Here is a 19398-nt window from a genome sequence, read left to right as displayed (position 1 = left end):
GTTTATTTAACTTATATGCAGAGTACATCATGAGAAATGCTGGACTGGAAGAAACACCAGCTGGAATCAAGATTGCCAGGAGAAATATCAATCACCTCAGATATGCAGATGACACCACCCTTATGGCAGAAAGTGAAGAGGAACTAAAAAGCCTCTTGATGAAAGTGAAAGTGGAGAGTGAAAAAGTTGGCTTAAAGCTCAACATTCAGAAAACAAAGATCACAGCATCCGGTCCCACCACTTCATGGGAAATAGATGGGGAAACAGTGGAAACAGTGTCAGACTTTATTTTTCTGGGCTCCAAAATCACTCAGATGGTGATTGCAGCCATGAAATTAAAAGACGCTTACTCCTTGGAAGGAAAGTTATGACCAACCTAGATAGCATATTGAAAAGCAGAGACATTACTTTGCCAGCAAAGATTCATCTAGTCAAGGCTATGGTTTTTCCAGTGGTCATGTATGGATGTGAGAGTTGGACTGTGAAGAAGGCTGAGCGCAGAAGAATTGATGCTTTTGAACTGTGGTGTTGGAGAAGACTCTTGAGAGTCCCTTGGACTCCAAGGAGATCCAACCAGTCCATTCTGAAGGAGATCAGCCCTGGGATTTCTTTGGAAGGAATGATGCTAAAGCTGAAACTCCAGTACTTTGGCCACCTCATGTGAAGAGTTGACTCATTGGAAAAGACTCTGATGCTGGGAGGGATTGGGGGCAGGAGGAGAAGGGGACGACAGAGGATGAGATGGCTGGATGGCATCACTGACTCGATGGACATGAGTCTGAGTGAACCCCGGGAGTTGGTGATAGACAGGGAGGCCTGGCGTGCTGCGATTCATGGGGTCGCAAAGAGTCGGACATGACTGAGCGACTGATCTGATCTGAGACAACATGCTAAAATCCTTACTACCTCTATGTGATTCACTCAGCAAATATTTGGTGACTAAATACTACTGCAGGCACCAGGGCAGATATGACTGAGAAACTGAGAATCACTCAACTCAGAAATCACTCAGTACGTAGTGGGTTCTAGGGTTGAATTTGTAGATGCAGTATCTTTACATTGATATCATAGTCAATATTCAAGTATGTGGGGCTTCCCTGGTGGCTCAGTGGTAAAGAATCCACCTGCAATGCAGGAGATACGATTTTGATCCCTGAATTGGAAAGATCCCTTGGAAAAGGAAATGACAACCCACTCCAGTATTCTTGCCTGGGTAATCCTATGGACAGAGGAGCCTGGTGTCTACAGTCCACAGGGATCACAAAAGAGTCAGACACAACTTAGCAACTAAATGACAACAATAACGAATTCAAATATATAAGGGTACTGTGGTAACTATGGACTACCTGTTCTAAAAATAAGCAGATTCTTAGAAACATGCATCACTAAAGTATAAATCCTTCACATTAAAAGATAAATTAAAGAGAGAAATCTCTTGCTTAAGAAGATAGTGTAAAACGACAACATATATCCAAAAGTACCAATTTATAGATTGAGAAGTGAGAGAAATCCTACAAAAAATTTAGGTACTACATGATATCACCTCACTTCCCAGGTGGCTCAATGGTGAAGAAATTGCCTGTCAATGCAGGAGACACAGGTTCCATCCCTGGGTCAGGAAGATCCCCTAGAGAAGGAAATGGCAACCCACTCTATGATTGTTGCCTGGAAAATCCCACGGAGAGAGGAGCCTGGTGGGCTACAGTCCATGGGGTCACAAGCAGTCGGACATGACTGAGCACACACGTGTGTGTACAAGATATTACCCCAGGATGAGACTAAATTACAGATGATCTATTTAGTAACTTTGAAGATAGGTTAAATGAGTCTTTAAACCGAGTCTACTGCCTCAGTACCAACTCTCTAGAGTAAGTATATTGAAAGTAAAATATGTCTTAGAGACAGAAAAGATAGCGCTAAAATTGAAGGCAGCATGTGACTGACTGACTGTGACAAAAAGAGACACAAAATCAGGGGTAGGGTAGAGGAAGGGATCATATATTTTCTGATCCTGTTTATCCAGAAAAGGCAAATCTTTATAGAGACAGAAAGTAGATCAGTGGTTGCCGAGGGCTGGTTGGAAGAATGGGGGAAATTGTGAGGATGCTAAAGGGAATTGGGTTTCTTTACAGGATAATAAAAATGTTCATAACTGACTGTGGTGATGGTTGTGGAACTCTATGAATAGACTAAAACCCTTTTTTTTTTAACTTTAAATGGTTTACTTGCATGGTATGTGAATTATATCTGTGTGATATATGTGAATTACACAGCTCTTACAAAAGAAGGGACTCGGGGATATATGAGATCCACTGTAATATGTGGGCATTATTTGGATTCTAATTCAAATAAATATACTGTCAAAACAAAATAAAACATATTTATGGGATAGCTGGAAAAAACTGGGAGTGAAACAGGGTTAAAAATATATTTTAGGTCATTGAGTTTATTGATCTAATTCTTCAACTGGCCAAGAACCAGAAAAAGAACACTAGAGAGGTTGTTTGGTAAATCAGTTAATTCCATATACCAAAACCACACTGAGACTAAAATCTCCTTAAATATGGATAAATATGTTAAAATCTATAAAATAACCACATGCAAACATTCTATCAATATCTACACATTCTTTTACACCAGATATCTGTCATACAGATTTAAAAAGCAGTGGCATTTTCTGTCTAGGAGCGTTTACAGTATGAGTGTTCTATTAAAGTCAAGGATATGATACTTTAAGGTATGTTTCACCCACTCCAGTGTTCTTGCCTGGAGAATCCCAAGGGCGGGGGAGCCTGGTGGGCTGATGTCTATGGGGTTGCACAGGGTCGGGAACAACTGAAGTGACTTAGTAGCAGCAAGGTATGTTTCACACCTTACAATTTCTTACAGATAAATATGTTCTAAATGTACACTATTTTGTTTTGAATATTTTATGAGTGAAGAAAGAGAACAGATACAGCCAGTAGACAAAAATAAGGAATGGGTATTAATGTCAAGCATTTTAGAATATGTTGCATTAGTCAACAGATGCTCATCTGATTGTCTTCTCCTAAGGGAGCAAAGATAACTGAATTACCATTCCTTTATTAGTCCTCATGAAAGGAAAATCCACTTTACAATAAAGAACATTGTCAAAAGACAACTGTAAAATCCTTTCTTTTTTCTCAAAAAATTAACCTTGTATTTACAGATGTTAAATGAAAATTTGTTAATAGCTAAAAACATAAAAAAACTACAGAGTATTTTTTACTTCCTTGTGACTGCTCAAGAAAGAACAAAATTGCTCTTACCATCCTGTTGATTCGTACAAAGTCTTCGGGTTTTTTTGCCCAAGGGGGAAGATCAACATCATTTACCACTACTTCATCTTCTCTGACTCCAAGATTATATCCATTACTGTTGACAAACATCTCCGGAAGGTAATAGAATTCTGGAATTAGTTCCTGCCAGGAATAAAAAATGTAGCATATTAAACCACTTTAAAAATCAGTTGAACAGAAGTATTAATTTATAAAAACTATATAACAGAATTAATTTCTTCACTTAAATCCAGTATTTTATTACTTGATTCTATTCTTCATTTAATTTTCTTCATATAAGAGCCTAAGAAGATATTTTTCTTCAACAATATGCTTGACAAATTATAAGATTTTCAATCTTGTCTTGCCACGGATTACTTAAGAGAAATGGGTTACAGAATCAACAATAGTTCCCAACAGTATTAGTAAACAAGTATACAATGCCATATACACAAGTCTACACTGTTCAACAGACTTTTCTGAATACTATTAAAATACCAAAATTTAAAAAAAGTTTAAAATATCGCTAATATTGTTTAAAAATCATGCAGCATCTTCTACTTTTCTTTTTGACTCCCCTGGCAATTACAATACATGACTTTCATGAAGAGACTCAGAGTTTCACTTTATAATTTGGCAAAATAAATTATTTTTATACCTACCACTAAAGAAAACTAAGAGATAATGCAACATACTAAGTTTTAAATATTCTGCATGTGCCACTTGAATAGTAAACTCTTAAACTGAACGCAAAGACAACTTGTGTTACTTAGTGTATGCACATAGGACATTAACAATTGGGTTCAAGGCAAACTTGTGTTTGATGCACAATGTCTAGTATGTGGTTTGCACAAATTTAGAATAAATATGCCACAGAAACTGATTTCACAACCTTAAAAATTTCTGTTGTCCTTTCTTTTAAAAAACTGCAGGAAATTAAGATGAAAAACTACAGTTTTTACGTATACCATCAAAAACACGAAAAATACTAATCTTCACAAATATCAAGATGAGGGTTAAATTAACTTTATACTGTGAAAATTATAAGAACATTTATTTGAGTAACATGTTCAACATGGATGGCATAGTAACCAAAATTTGCATCTCACTATGGGTACACAGGGATGCATAAAAACATTAAAAAAATCCCAAACTGCCCCAAGCCACAGAAAGGAAAATAAAAACTCCACAAAACAAAGCAAGCAAGCAAACAAACAAACAAAACAGAACAGACTCTGAGGTCTTCAAATAAATTGGATTCTTCAGCCCAAGAAATGCACATACACAAGCATTCTCTCTATGGGTTCTCATACTAAAACCAACATTTATCTGCTATAGCATAAGAGAGTTTCCATGTGAGCAAATCCTCTGTGAGAAATTGACCCTTATCCATTCTTATGATGATAAATGTGAACCATAAGAAATATATAATAATGTTTACTTCTCCAGCATTATCAGAGTTTGAACAGATTCACATAAATGAATTTTCTGTATAAGCAGAGCTTAGGTTTTTAAGAATCCATTTCTTCCATTTAAGCCATTTAAACAGAAATTTCCAAAATCCATTACATAATCCCCAATATTTATTTATTCACGTAGTAAAGTCTGAATAGCAAACATTTTGATGGGTACTGAGAAAACAAATAATGAACAGACATGGCCTTACCTTTGAGTGATTCATATTCTGGCCTATGGGGCAGATGTATGAACTGGTGGTTACAATACACAATAATAATGAAAGAAGTACAAACAAGGCACGAGGGAGCAGGAAGGGTAGAGCAGGCAACTCTGGCAAGTCAGAAAAGATTACACTGGAGATGGGACATTGAGTTTGATAAAGATGGGGAAGGGGCAGGGGGACCAGCAGGGAGTACTGCCAAGGAGTGGCAGGAACTGAGTATGCGTTGAGTGTAGGATATTAGGGGACAGATCAAGATAGAGGGATGAGGCATACGGAGTCAGATGAGTAAGGAAGTTTTATGTCCACCTAAGCTGTTTGGATTTTGTACTGCAATAATTTTAAAGAAGAGCTATTGCCATGGTTACATCTGTTTTAAGGCAAGACACTAAGAGTCAAAGTAAAGAATAAAGGTGGAGAGGAGGGAGCTCAGGCATATAAAAAGGTATATAAAAAGGGTGGCTCAGACAGTAAAGAATCTGCCTGCAGTGCAGGAGACCGGGGTTCAATCCCTGGGTCTGGAAGATCCCCTGGAGAAGGGAATGGCTACTCATTCCATTATTCTTGCCTGGAGAATTCCATGGACAGAGGAGCCTGGTGGCTACAACCCATGGGGTCACAAAGAGTTGGACACGACTGAGCGGCTAACGCTTTCACTGTTTGAGAAAACATGGGAAATTAGTTCAAGATGTAGAACATTGCTATTTGAATGTTACCCGTTTTATATATGATACAGAGTAGAAGGAGCCTCCCAAATGGTCCCAAATGGGGAGAGGAACGAAAGCTCGCACAGTTGCTTCATGTAGAGGGTGATTTATATGTATGAGGCTCACATAAGTCAGGGATTTCCCTTCTGTCTTTTGTTGGATGTTTGTGTTCATGTTCTGTGTCCAGAACTATACTACATAAGCTTTCTTAAGGACCAAGAGGGATATGCTGTACATCCACATGGATACGGCAACACAATTTATTTTTTTATTTAGACCGCCCAAAGAGTTTCAGTTTATCTTCAACTGTCTCGGTGCTCTCATGTTTTCCGTACATATTATTTCCCATTGTTTCCTGTGGAATAGGGTTATATAATATATATGGTTATCATTAACCTGCATGCCTCTGTAATACTATTTAATATTTCACTGAATGTTATTCAGTTATATTTGCAAAGGCATAAGAAGCCTAGGATTTTATATTGATAACAATTTGGGCAAAGCAGATTTTGAGCCTAATGTTGTGAGGTTTATATTTTGTTGAATCCCCCACAGCTTGTGGTGCTATACTCTGTACACAGCAGGTGCTCATTAAATATTAAACTGTTGAAGATGCTAGACAAAGTTATTTTAATATCACTAGAAATCCTCTGGGGAATATGCAAATGGTTGGAAGAATGCTTCAAGATAGGAAAAGAGCTAGTGGAGTACTCGATTAAACCAAAGAAAAAAGGATGCACGAAGAAATAAAATTTGCATCTCCTGATAGGATACTTTTGAAGCTTAAAAAATGTTATCTTGTTTATTTTAGTTATGCTGAAAGGTTCAGAAGTGGAAAAGAGTCCAATTTAAAATTTTGAAAAGTTGGTTTTAACAATGCTAGAAAAGTTGTAGCAAATCTGAAAACGTGGAAGACCAGGTCCTTTTCATTTTAATGAAATGAAATTAACTTTAATTTAAGTTAAATGAAATTTAACTCCAGAAAAAACGGGCTGGAAGCTGGCTGTCACCAAAGAGAACAAAGTGAGGCTGAGGAACCTCCGCCCTGATGGTTATTTAGGGAGGGTTCAACAGGAACACTTGGGAAGGCTTGAATTGTGGCCAATCATGAAAAAGTAGGACCATCAGGGCCTTCGGGATGATCCTTAAGTGAGACGTTTTCTCCACTCTGGTCCTCATCTGGCCGACCAGACCATGGTCATAAATTAGGGTGTTAACTAAGATGTTGGTGTAAGCTCTTGGTGGCTTGACATTTGACAGGATGAAGAAACTCTCCCTGAATCACTCTGTCAGTTACTTTTGGTTTTTTAGGATACAGATTAAAAAAAAAAAAAAAACCACACAGACACATTTTAAAGCAATATGAAAAATTCCTGAGGCACGGCATATTTGTAAAACCTTGAAGCTCCAAAAGACCAAAGTTGCAGAGCTGGGGAATTTTTTTTTTTTTCCTTTTTCCCGGAGGGAAAGAAAGAGAGAGTAAACCACAAAAAGTCTAGGGAGAAGTTGCCAAGGTAGCTGAGTGGGTGCAAGTTTTTATGCCTTGATTTTATTGTTTTAAAATCTTGTTTCAAATGGCATTTTGATTTTAAATTTAATACATAAATACAAGGCATCTGTACATAATTTATGCTCACATTTATATTGCTTAAGACATTTATTTTTTAAAATTTCATGAATAAGAGAGTTTCATCGCTGAGATTTAAATGTTAGGTCCAAGAAGATAATAATCACTATGTCTGGGCTCCAAGACAAGCAAAGAGCTGAAATGTCACATCTGGTCATTCAATCTTGAAACAGCAGGAATTATCATTTGTATCTTACTGTGTCATGCACTATTCTAAGAACTTCACATCTTTCTCTTAATCTTCACAAAATCTTCCTAGGACAGGTATCCTCATTCTTCCCACTTTGTAGAAATGAACATTAAGGTTAAGTGATTTGCTAATAACTATACTGCAAATAGGTGATAAAGACAGAAGCCAAGCCCAAACACTTTAGATCCAGGTCCCTGTGCTCACATTCTGGTTTTCCTTTTAAAGCAGTAACAACTCTGTATGACTTCATTCTGTTTTAATTTTCTGTGTAGCAAGTCTCCTTTTCTTTCTTTTTTTTTAAATTTACTTATGCTCCCGAGTCCTACTGTGATGGAAATTCCAGACACGGATCTTGTCTCTCTTGTTCACCTGTTCACCACTGACTTGTAAGAATGGTGCCTGACATATAAAAATGGTACTCAATACATATATGTGGAATGAAAAATAAATAGATCATTGCGATATGTTCATTAAATCCTGAATTTTTGCCATGAAATAGTGGTAAAAAGTTTTGAAAGCTGTGGTTTTCAAACTATGTTAGTTAAAGCAGTTACCTCAGGGCTACCAGTCAGTTGTAGTGAAAGGGAAGGCTGGCAGGCTGGCAGTTTGGGGACTGTCCCTTCCAGTGGGGAAGTGCAACTTTCTGTGCATTGGGATCAAATCATTCTGAGTTGAGATCCAGACTTCTTGCCAGTCTGGGCAAATTTCTTAAGCTTTAAGAAAAAAACAGTTCTTGATATACAAAATTGTGATGTATGTGTCACATACATCACAATTGTGTATGTGACAGCAACTAAATCACAGTTTGGATGTGAGGATTAAAGGGGGGCAACATGTGTGCAACAACACATTCCACAGCTTTATGCAAAGCACATTTTTGAAGCTATTCACTCAGTTGATAGAGTTTATCCAGTATCAAAATACATCCTGTAATCAGGTTTTTGTTTTTTTTTAAAGTTCTGTCGCTTTGGGTATTTATGTTTGAATGGATATCTATGTAGACATTTCAGATGATTTAAACGTTTTTATCAAATATTTAGACTAACTTATACGTAACCTAAGCTAAGCAGATGTATAAGTTACTTGCACTTCAGATTTTGGTTTTGTCCAAATGCACAATCAGATTCAACAGAATGGTATACAGCAAACTGAAACTTACAAATTTCTAAGAATTAGTAATTTACAAAGTGTTTTCAACCATCCCTGTAACAGTCTGCTATCTGGCACGTCCATTTGCCGATTCCTCCCACAAAGAGGTGGACTCTATTCTCCCCACCTCTGAATACGGGCTGGCTAATTTCAACACAGAGAATGGGACAGAATGACACCCCAGGGCTTCCACAGATGCCTAAGACTTAAGAGGCTTGGCAGCTGCCTCGTTTGTTTCCTGAGAAGCCAACCATCACATAAAACTGTGTGGCTGCCATATGACTGGAAAGATTGTATGGACAGACAGACAGTCCTGGACAGTCCCTGACCACTTCGTCAGCTCAGATGAGGCACAAAACATGAGAATAAAGCCATCTTGGCCCAGCCAAGCCTCTCCAGCTCCCACTGAAGCACAGACCTGACTGGTTTCTACTGAGCCTTAACTCCAATTTCATGATGGTCAGTAAATAATAGTTGACGTTGTTTTAAGATGGGTTTGGGGTGATTTGTTACACAGTGATAGGTAACTGAAACAGAAATTGATGCCTGGGAGTGGAGTCCTGAAGTAATAAAAACATGTGGCATTGGCCTTGAGACAGGCAGGAGGCAGAAGCTGGAAGGATGGAGGTAAGGAGGTGAGGAGACTGTTGGAGGCAGGTCAGTCAGGAAGTTGCTATTGGAAGCAGGAGAAAATCAATGCATGGTTTGCAGTATGGGAAAAACTAACCTGATGCATGCCTGCAATCATTTCAAAGACAGAAAAAGACCTAATGAACTCGTGCTTCTGGTTAAGGATGTTTCTAAGCAGAATGTCAAAAGTGACCACTGGTTTCTTGTAATAGTATTTGTCGTTATTGTTGTTTAGTTGCTCAGTTGTGTTCGACTCTTTTTTGACCTGATGGACTCAAGCCTGCAAGGCTCCTCTGTCCATAGGATTTCTCAGACAAGAATACTTGAGTGGGTTGCCATTTCCTACTCCAGGGATCTTCCCAACCCAGGGACTGAACTTGTATCTCCTGTATTGCAGGCGAATTCTTTATTGCTGAGCCACCAGGGAAGCTCCTTTACTAGTACATGGATAAAGTATTATGAGCTATGGAATAACCTGCTCAGATTTAAAGTAGTACTTAGAGAAACACAGGGGCCTAGGACAATCTTGTCAGATTCTCAAAATTAAAAAAAAAAAAAGTTCAGACAAGGATATTCTAAGGTGCTGTAAGTAAAATATAACCATAGGTAAAAGGGCACCTGTAAAACCCTTTGTAACTGTTCAGGAAAATTTAAGATAGCCGTTTGCAGGCCCACTTGGCCACAAAAAGGGATTCCAAGAATCTTATGAGCAGGCTCCTTCTTGAAAGAACTGGTGAGCAACAGTTTTTTTTTTCTGATAGTGAACTATAATTTGATACACAGAAAAAATCCACGAGTTTTTAAAGTTGCTGCACCAACTTGGGCAAAAGAGGGTTTGGCCCCAACTTTCTGTGACCAGGAGTTGTACTTTCCATAGTAGCCCCTTTCTGAACAGAGTGTCTGTTGAGGTTTACCTGTTCCTGTCTCACCTCTGGGGGCTGAAAGTACATGGGACAGATAACTCGTCTTTTTATCTTCCAGATCCCCAAATTAGGAATTTCTGCACCTCATCTGTATCTGGACCTGATAGACATCATCAGCTACTAGATTTTGAGCCTGACCCAATAATGGGATGAGACTGTGGGGGATAAGCTGAGTATATTTTGTTTGTAGGAGGAATGTGAATTGTGACTGGAAAGAGGACTTAAGAACATTTTTTTCAAAGTTGACCACAACAATCCCATCAACCTCCATGTACTTCTGAGATGTGACTTTGCTGCTCATTTCATGGGGAAGTGGAGTCCATTTATCCTGTCCCTTGACTTGGGCTGGCCCTGTGACTTGCCTTGACCAAAAACAATACTATGGAGGTAACAGTACGTGACTTCCAAGCCTAGGCAATAAGTGGATTTGCAGCTTCTGTTTTTTATTTTCTTGGTAGGGAGACACCATGAAACAAAAATTGTGATGGTCTTCCCAGACAGACTATACAAAGAGAGGGAGGACCAGACAGTCCCCATCAGTTCCAGCCATACTTGCTAAGGCACCAGGCATGTGAAGGAAGTCATCTTGAACTTTTCAGACCCAGAGGAGCCAACCAATTTGACCCCACATGGATCAAGGACAAGCTGTACCGGAGGAACCTTATTCTGATTGCAGAACTCTGAGAAAATAAATGGTTGCATTAAAAAAAAATTTTTTTTAAGCCACTAGTTTTGAGGGGTGGTTTGTACACAGTAATTAATGATTAGAGTATGACTTGATCAGTCAATTACTCCAAACTAGTCAATGTGGCTGGGCTTCCTAGGTGGCGCTAGTGGTAAAGAACCCCCCTGCCAATGCAGGAGACATCAGAGACGCTGGTTTGATCTCTGGGTCAGGAAGATCCCCTGGAGGAGGGCATGACAACCCATTCTAGTTCCTCGCCTGGAGAATCCCATGGACAGAGGAGCCTGGCGAACTACAGTCCATAGGGTCGCAGAGTCGGACACGACTGAAGAGACTTAGCACCAGCTGGTATGGCTGGATATGATTGTGAGATCATGCAGAAAAACCAAAGCAGCAGACCATCCAACGGATAAAGCACTGGGAATAACCGAATGGCCCTCAGTGCTGGTTCTGGCTCCCTCTTTACCTGCAGTGTGAACTTAGGCGAGTCACTTAATATCTGTGAACCTACTTTATGGAATAGGGATAATGATCTCTATCTTATGCTACTGTTTTCAGGACTGTATCAAATAACCAAGAAAAGAGCCTGTTTGAAAACTATTGAGAATTACTCGAGAAGAATGAACTCCCCTATTACAACTGGTAAGTGCACTCCTACAGAGTCACGTAAGGCACCAGCTTGCCTACTTAAAACAACAGCTCTTCTGTTTACTCTCTTACCATTGACAGATTTCTGTTAATCAGCTTCTCTTTAAGGAAAGAGGCCAAGTAGTTTAAAATTTCCTAAATGAAAAATAGTGCAGAAAGACACCAAATATTATTAAAGAAATGGCAAGATGAATATTAAAACAGGCATTTTGTGTCTGTAAATGTGATTTCTAGTATGTTTTAACAGCTATACTAAAACCCCATGGTACAGTTAATAGTATTATACGTGTCCCTCAATAATAAGAAAATATCCTCAAACAGAATTTCTAATTTACAAGCTTATGACAAGTTCAAGCTGCTGAGAAATTGGACTTGAAAGTATGTCTTAGAATGATAGAAGACCACTATTAACACTATCATAATTGTATACCTATTGCATCAAATCTGACATTCCAGTTTAATATATTTTTCTGAGAGAGCATACCATTTTATGGCTTCCTAGTGAAATCAAATCCAACCCAGACGTTTTCACTTTTCTAATATAATTCACTGCAAGGTTTTAAAGCCGCCATCTCTTTTCTTCCTTTTTTCCAAAGATTGATGCCCTGGCATTCGTTAATTCCACAAGAGCTCATAATGGGTCAATGAGTCAGTGGTGAGCACCTCCATTAACTGTATTAATTTACACTATGTCACCTTAATGACATTTTGTCACAGCTCCCTTTTCTGACATCTGCATAGCTATTCAAAAAGTAATATAACAACTTTTGAAGGCATTAAGGAAAAATTAGTATAAGAACTTCAGTAAGTTGAATGTCACTGTTACCAAGACTATGCTAGAGCAGAGAAATTAAAAAAAAAAAAAAAAAGGTAAAAATGAACTGGTCTGACTTAACTCGTAAGATCTCTCTTTAGAGAGGTCACTTCACCGTGGCTCCTTCTCTGCCCAGCTTGCACTCATTACCGCAGGACAAGACCGACGCTAACAAAGAGAGAATAAAACCATTCCCTTTGTCCTAGTTCTCTTTTATACAAGACCTTAAATCTACATTAGGAGATACTGCAGAGGCATTTTTCTTTAGAAATATAAAAACACTGGTCCCGAGACTGACATGTAACTAGGCGAGATACCTGGTGATCAGAAGAATCAATAAAATTCTTAGGATAGAAGGTAAAGCCTAAAACTCTACCTACATACATAAATTAGGATGACTGACTCACGTGTGGGCTTGTGAGGGTGAACGTTTGAATGAAGTTGAAAAACCAAGTTTCTGTTTCCTGATGATGTCAAGAGTCAAGAAAACGGTGTCACGAAAACAAGCATTTTCACTTGAAAGTTTGATATAATATGGACACAGGTCTGAATTAAGATAATTAATAATCTTATGTATGATAGAAAGCCTTAAAATATAGATAAGAATATTTAATTCACATTTAAAATAGCTATTGAATGCTTTTTAAAGTTACTGTGTTAATTCTAAAAGCCTACTGACTCCCCATTTTATGTTAATTCTCAAAGCATTATTAACTAAGAAATGGATTCTCTTCTTGATATCATTCTTTGTAAATCAGTTTAAATGATGGTTTATGGATCTTTCAGAGTTGAATTCCTTAGTGAAATCATAAGTTTGATAGGAGGAAAATATGGGCGTTCAGAGTTTCATATAGTAAGAATGAATATTAAATTATCTTATTTCTAAATGTGAATACATTGTACATATAAACTAATATTCATTTATGCAAACTCTGACAGCAACAAATAAGACACATAAAGATGCTGCAGTTTACTTGGATCCATTCTTTTTGTTTTCTGCTTTGAAAGAAACTAAATAAAAGTTGTACTCATTCAATTTCTTATAGTTCAGTAACACTGTAACTGCCTTTTAAAAATGTTTGCAATAAAGCATAAACATGTAAATGACAATTTTTACTTTAATTCACTACCTTTTGTTGGATTAAAACACTAAATGGAATGGTACTATAACATTTGTATATTCAGCAGCATGAGTGGCAGTGATGAGAAAAGTCTGAAGAAAAAGGGATTAAAATAAAAAACATATATCTATGTAATAACCGGATCATATAATCTTATCAGAAAAAAATGAGGAAAAAATTGAAGAACAAATGTATTTTAATGTTTTGAATGAGACTATTTTTTTAAAAATGAAAGTCCATACAAAGGAGTAATACATCTTTATATATACCAATAGGTAAGCCAGTAGAAACAGTAAAATGACTCTGCTCTCCGGCTGGCCCAGGATACTATGTGTGTGTTGGTTTAATCTAATGTGTATTGTTGCGTAGTATCCCCAGGCACAGTCAAGTAAAAGCTAAGGCTGTACAGAAAAGCCTACATTTTAAATGGGTCTTGTCATTAATGCTTTATTAATTGCCCCAGGCTATGTAAACCCAAAGCTGGGCAAGCTATAACAATATGACACATTAAGGTCAAATCCAATTCCTGCTGTGTTTTCTGGAATGGGCCAAATATTGAGTTAACAGCAGGAAAGGCAATTTATAGGCTTTTCTTTCCATCTACCGATTATTCGATCTAAATTAGATAGGAATTTTTTAAAATAACAAAAACATCTTAACTGAGTAATATAAAAGAATCTTGAGTCATTTTCTGTGACACTCAAAATTATTTTCAAGTTCCTCTTAGGTGTACCACATAATTTTAAAATATGATGGAACAAAGCTGCAGAATAAAGTATCTTATACACCCACTTAAACAAATAAAAATTTCAACACAGTTTGAAATTAATATCAACAAATAAAAGAGCTTACCTTTACATCAGAAGTATCTCTCTGACTAGTTCTCCAAGACCTCGCGACGGACGAGAATGTTCGATTAGGATGGTCAAATTTTCCATCATTTGCATTCAGGAAGAAGGTTGTGAAGGGTTCCTAAACGAAAAAAAAAAAGAAAAGGAAATCAATAATTTGACCCTTCTGAACACAACTGTTCTCTTTCTTTGTAAAACATGACTTTTTGGGAAACCTTTTGAGGTGGAAACCATTTTGAAACCCTTTTGAGACCCTTTTGATCCTGTCTTTTGAGGCAGGATCCTGTCAGGAGGGGCTGGTCTGAGTCACTCTGGGTCGCTCAATCACCTGTCACTCTGCAACCTTGGCAGCTTATGTTGCTTCTTGGCCTTCAGTCTTCTGATTTATAAAATGATGGAGTTCTAGTGCTCTGTGATTTTATGACGAATGACTTTGCATTGCTGTCAACATATAACTCAGATCTACTTTCTCATAACTAAGGCCACACATAGTAACACTGCAATAAGAAAATCTCTCTGACACTATGGTGTGAAAATTGCATAGGGGATGTCCATCTTAAGACTACCTGAAAGTCTCCTAAACTTACTATATTATGACTTGATGTTTCTAAAATGCAAATCTCCTTGACTGAAATCCTGCCATAGCTTTTCAGAACTCTTAGGAAAAAGCAGAAACTATTTGATTTGTCTTAAGAGAGCCTGAGTGATATGGAACCTGCTTAACTCTTTATCTCTTGCCATCCCCTTATTCACATCCTAGGTCTTGCCATGCTGGTGTCATTTCTTGTCCTCTGTATGGGATATTCCCTCTTCCTGCTACAAACTTTACCCTCTACCTCATCAGCCTGACTTGGTTAAGCTCTTCTTATCCTTTAAGTCTCAGCCCAAGATGTTGTTTCCTTCTGAAAGACCTCCCTTGATTTGCCAAGCTCTCCTATGTTCAAATGGCAACATATATTTCCTCTAACATCCCTGAAGAATTTGTGACTGTTTTTTGAAATTGATTTTTAAACATTTTTTACTGGAGTATAGTTGCTTTACAATGTTGTTAGTTTCTACTGTACAACAAAGTGAATCAGCTATATGTATACATAATGTCCTTTCCTTCTTGGACCTCCCTGCCAGCTCCCCCCTCAATCCTACCCATCTAGGTCATCACAGAGCACCAAATTGAGCTCCCTGTGCTATACAACAGCTTCCCACTAGCTATTTTACACAGGACATACGTCAATCCCAATCTCTCAATTCATTCCCCCTTACCCTCAAGTCCACCTTTCTGTTCTCTATGTCTGCATCTCTGTTCCTGTCCTGCAAATAGGTACACCAGTACCATTTATTAGATCTCATATACATGCATTAATATATATTTGTTTTTCTTTTTCTTGTCCATCTTCCCCACTATATGAATAGGTTCCAATGCTCCTTGGAAGAAAAGCTATGACAAACCTAGACAGCATATTAAAAAGCAGAGGCATTACTTTGCCAACAAAGGTTCACATAGCCAAAGCTATGGCTTTTCCAGTAGTCATGTATGGATGTGAGAGTTGGACCATAAAGGAGGCTGAACACTGAAGAATCGATACTTTTGAACTGTGGTGTTGGAGAAGACTCTTAAGAGTCCCTTGGACTGCAAGAAGATCCAACCAGTCAATCCTAAAGAAAATTAACCCTGAATATTCATTGGAAGGACTGATGCTGAAGCAGAAGCTCCAATACTTTGGCCACTTGATGCAAAGATCTGATTTATTGGAAAAGACCCTGATGCTGGGAAAGATTGAAGGCAAGAGAAGAAGGCGACAACATAGGATGAGATGGTTGGATGGCATCACCAACTCAATTGACACGAGTTTGAGCAAACTCTGGGAGATGGTGAAGGAAGCCTGGCATGCCGCAGTCCACGGGGTCGCAAAGAGTCGAACATGACTGAGTAACAACAACTACCAGATTCACTGTTTCATCTCCAACACTTAGAAGAACTCCTGGTACATCCAAGCTGCTCAATGTATTAAAACAATCTGCTGAAGGAATGAATGAAATGACACTAAAACAAATCAGATAGGACTAGATCAACTCCAGTCCTTCTAGTATTCTGTGACTATTACCTTACTGCAACATGGTGTCCATCATTAAGTACATATTCCCTTAGCAGGAAACCTAGGAATAACGTTATCACAAGGTCCTAATGCATTTAAATTTACTGCTTTTTTGTTATGTTACTCATCATAACAAAGATGAGTATTTATTTACTTTCCAATGGTTCAGTCCCTCTCTTAAATCTAGGATAAATGACATGTCACTCCTAGGTTCAATAACATTAAGAAATCTTTTCTACATATGTAGGTTTTATTTTCTTAATATATGATCTCTGTTCATTCTTTTATATCTGTAAAACATACTCTGTCTCTTTAAACTCCTCTTTTTGTCACTCATCGTAAAGTCCAGTTGTCCGGCAACAGCTATAAATATTTATATTCCTCAATATCTTTCTGAAATTTAGTATGGCTGGATGTCATCAATTTTATAACTTTGTAACATGCCACCAATTTTCATGTCTAATACTGAATAACAGAAAAGTATGGTGAAAGAGATAAGATGAAGAATGATATAACATTATATAGGTAAATTTTGATTTTATAAATAAAAATAGATTTTGATTTACCTCAAAATCAAATATGCATCCAGTAGGTCTATATTGTTGTTTTAAGATTTTAAGTGATTTGACAGACAAGTAGATGCCACCAAAAATAAGTATGGAAAAATAATTTAGGGATGTCTTTCACTAATTAATTTACTTTGTAAATTTTAGACTCCCTATTAAATATAAGGTAGTCAATGCAGCATATCTTATCACTAAATTAAAGTGGGGATAGAAAAACTCTAGAAATAGCAAGAGTAAACTGAATGAAATACGACAGATATAAGTTTGAATCTTGGTGGAACCATTCACCTCTCGTAAGCAAGTTACTTAACCTCAAGTAGGTAGCAATATGAAGTAACCACATCTCAGTTCCTTCATCTGTGTTAACTGAGAATAACAATACCTGGCGGGTAATTCAGATTAAATAATATTGAGAAAGGCTGTAGCATCAGAGATGACACAGAGTGGTGACGATGATGACCAGCTTCATGCCTGGTGTCAAGTACCCATGTTGGGCTGCAGTCAGACTGACAGTTCCTTAGGTCTTATTCATCCCTCTATCCTTAGAGCCAAGCATGGTGCTTGGGTCACAGTTAGTGCTTAACTAATGTTTTTGAATATACATAAACATACAAGGTACTGCTGGGAGAAGGAGTATGGTTGGATAAGAGTAAGATACAGTTTTTCTAGTCAGTTTTTAACTACTAGTTTGACCAAAAAGTTGCATCTTCAGAATCCACTTCTTCGTTATTCTAGGATGCTGATGTAAGGGCATTTATGTTTTCTTTGTAGGTGGTAGGTAGAGAATAATTTAGAGGGATTCAAGTTGTCTTCATGATTTTTAACCTATTATAGATATGAATGAAGACCCATTTATATATGAAGAGTCTTACTTCTTATCATCAACCACTAAAAGCTGATCTCTACCCTAGCCTGAATTATCAAACCCTTCCTTAGTTCTGAACCCTTAGTGAAGTCATGCCAAGAATAAGTGCAGATGGGCACAGTGAAAATACACCTGAAATTGAAGAATTATTACTTCTGGTCATGAAGTTGATGAATCTGGTTGTACCCAAAACACAGAATATTGAAGAATTCCACATTTTTTGCTGTTCCACATAGCCTTTAAAAGGATCTGGTTAACAACTGTTTGAGGGTGACATACTTCTTTACTGATATATATTCTCATTATTTCCAAAGGCCTCCAGCTGCTACAGTGGTAGAGTACTAACAGAAAGGGATAACCTATTTGTTTATAAGTGGGTAATGATCTTTCAAGCCCTGCTCACTGCAGAGATTACCTTTTTCCATGTGTTTCCATATTACCTTCAAGGCACAGTCCAAGGACCTTCTGTTTCATTTGATTCATGCTTGACTAACACAGAGGATCAAGCTCTATATTAAGTTTAAGAAACTTTAATATTTATTCACCTGACACATGTTGATCAAACCATTTTCAATGTGTATGCTCAGTCACTCAGACATGTTTGACTTTTTGTGACCCCCATAGCCTGTAGCCCGCCAGTCTCCTCTGTCCATGGGATTCTCGAGGCAAGAATACTGGAGTGGGTTGCCACTTCCTCCTCCAGGGGATCTTCCTGACCCCGGGATTGAACTCATGTTCCTTTCTTTCTATGTGTATATCACCATATTAGATATTTTATCATTCTTCTAGAAAATTTTTGCTTTGGAGATAAGGTGGACAAATAAACAGAAATTTCAGAAATTAAAATACTTGGACTTGTTGGGATTTAAAAAACTTCAGGTTCTGTCCTGCAGTATAAACGGCTGATGGCAGACTTCTTTCTCCTGATTACATCTACCCTAACCTTCCAACTCTTCCTCGGGGACAGAAAGTCAAACTAGCCTGTCCTACATGGGAAGTACGAGGCCTATTGAATTAGGTCATAACCTTCAGTGCCTGCAAGGACACTAACAATCTGTCCTGCCTTCCAATGATGTGCAAAGAAAGTGAAAGAGTTACTTGCTCAGTCGTGTGTGACTCTGCGACCCAATGGACTATAGCCCGCCAGGGCTCCTCTGTCCTTGGAATTCTCTAAGCAAGGATACTGGAGTGGGTTGCCATTCCCTTCTCTAGGGGATCTTCCCGACCAGGGACTGAACCCATATCTCCTACATTGCAGGCAGATTCTTTACCATCTGAGCCACCAGAGAAGCCCTCCCATGATCTGATCGCAGACAACTCACCCTTCCTGGGCCATCCAACTCTGTCACTCTTCCCCTCTGCTCTTTAGACAACTCCTTTATTTTTCTGTCTTACATGACTTCCACTCAGTCATCCAGAAGAGTCTTTTTTATACCCCCTCTGCCCTCTTCTTTCTCTTTGTTTCATTTGAAACAAACCTCATTCCTTGGTAATAGTGCCGGGACATAATTTTATCAAAGAAAAGATACATATACCTTGAAGTTATATAAAG

General features: G+C 37.9%; 1 protein-coding gene across 1 annotated transcript in view; it reads right to left on the bottom strand.

The window, feature by feature from the left end:
- LOC104985510 (neurobeachin-like) overlaps nucleotides 1–19398 on the bottom strand; it is a gene marked incomplete at its 5' end in the record, with an annotated part of 408530 nt that overhangs the window by 61819 nt on the left and 327313 nt on the right. Inside the window, 2 exons of the mRNA XM_010835724.1 lie at nucleotides 3291–3443; nucleotides 14324–14443. Coding sequence (XP_010834026.1) covers nucleotides 3291–3443; nucleotides 14324–14443 — 273 coding nt within the window. The remainder of the gene's footprint in view (nucleotides 1–3290; nucleotides 3444–14323; nucleotides 14444–19398) is intronic.

Source organism: Bison bison, unplaced genomic scaffold, assembly GCF_000754665.1.
Source record: "Bison bison bison isolate TAMUID 2011002044 unplaced genomic scaffold, Bison_UMD1.0 scf7180017864048, whole genome shotgun sequence".
In the NCBI taxonomy this organism is placed as follows: Eukaryota; Metazoa; Chordata; class Mammalia; order Artiodactyla; family Bovidae; genus Bison; species Bison bison.
This window is presented reverse-complemented; position numbering and strand designations above follow the sequence as displayed.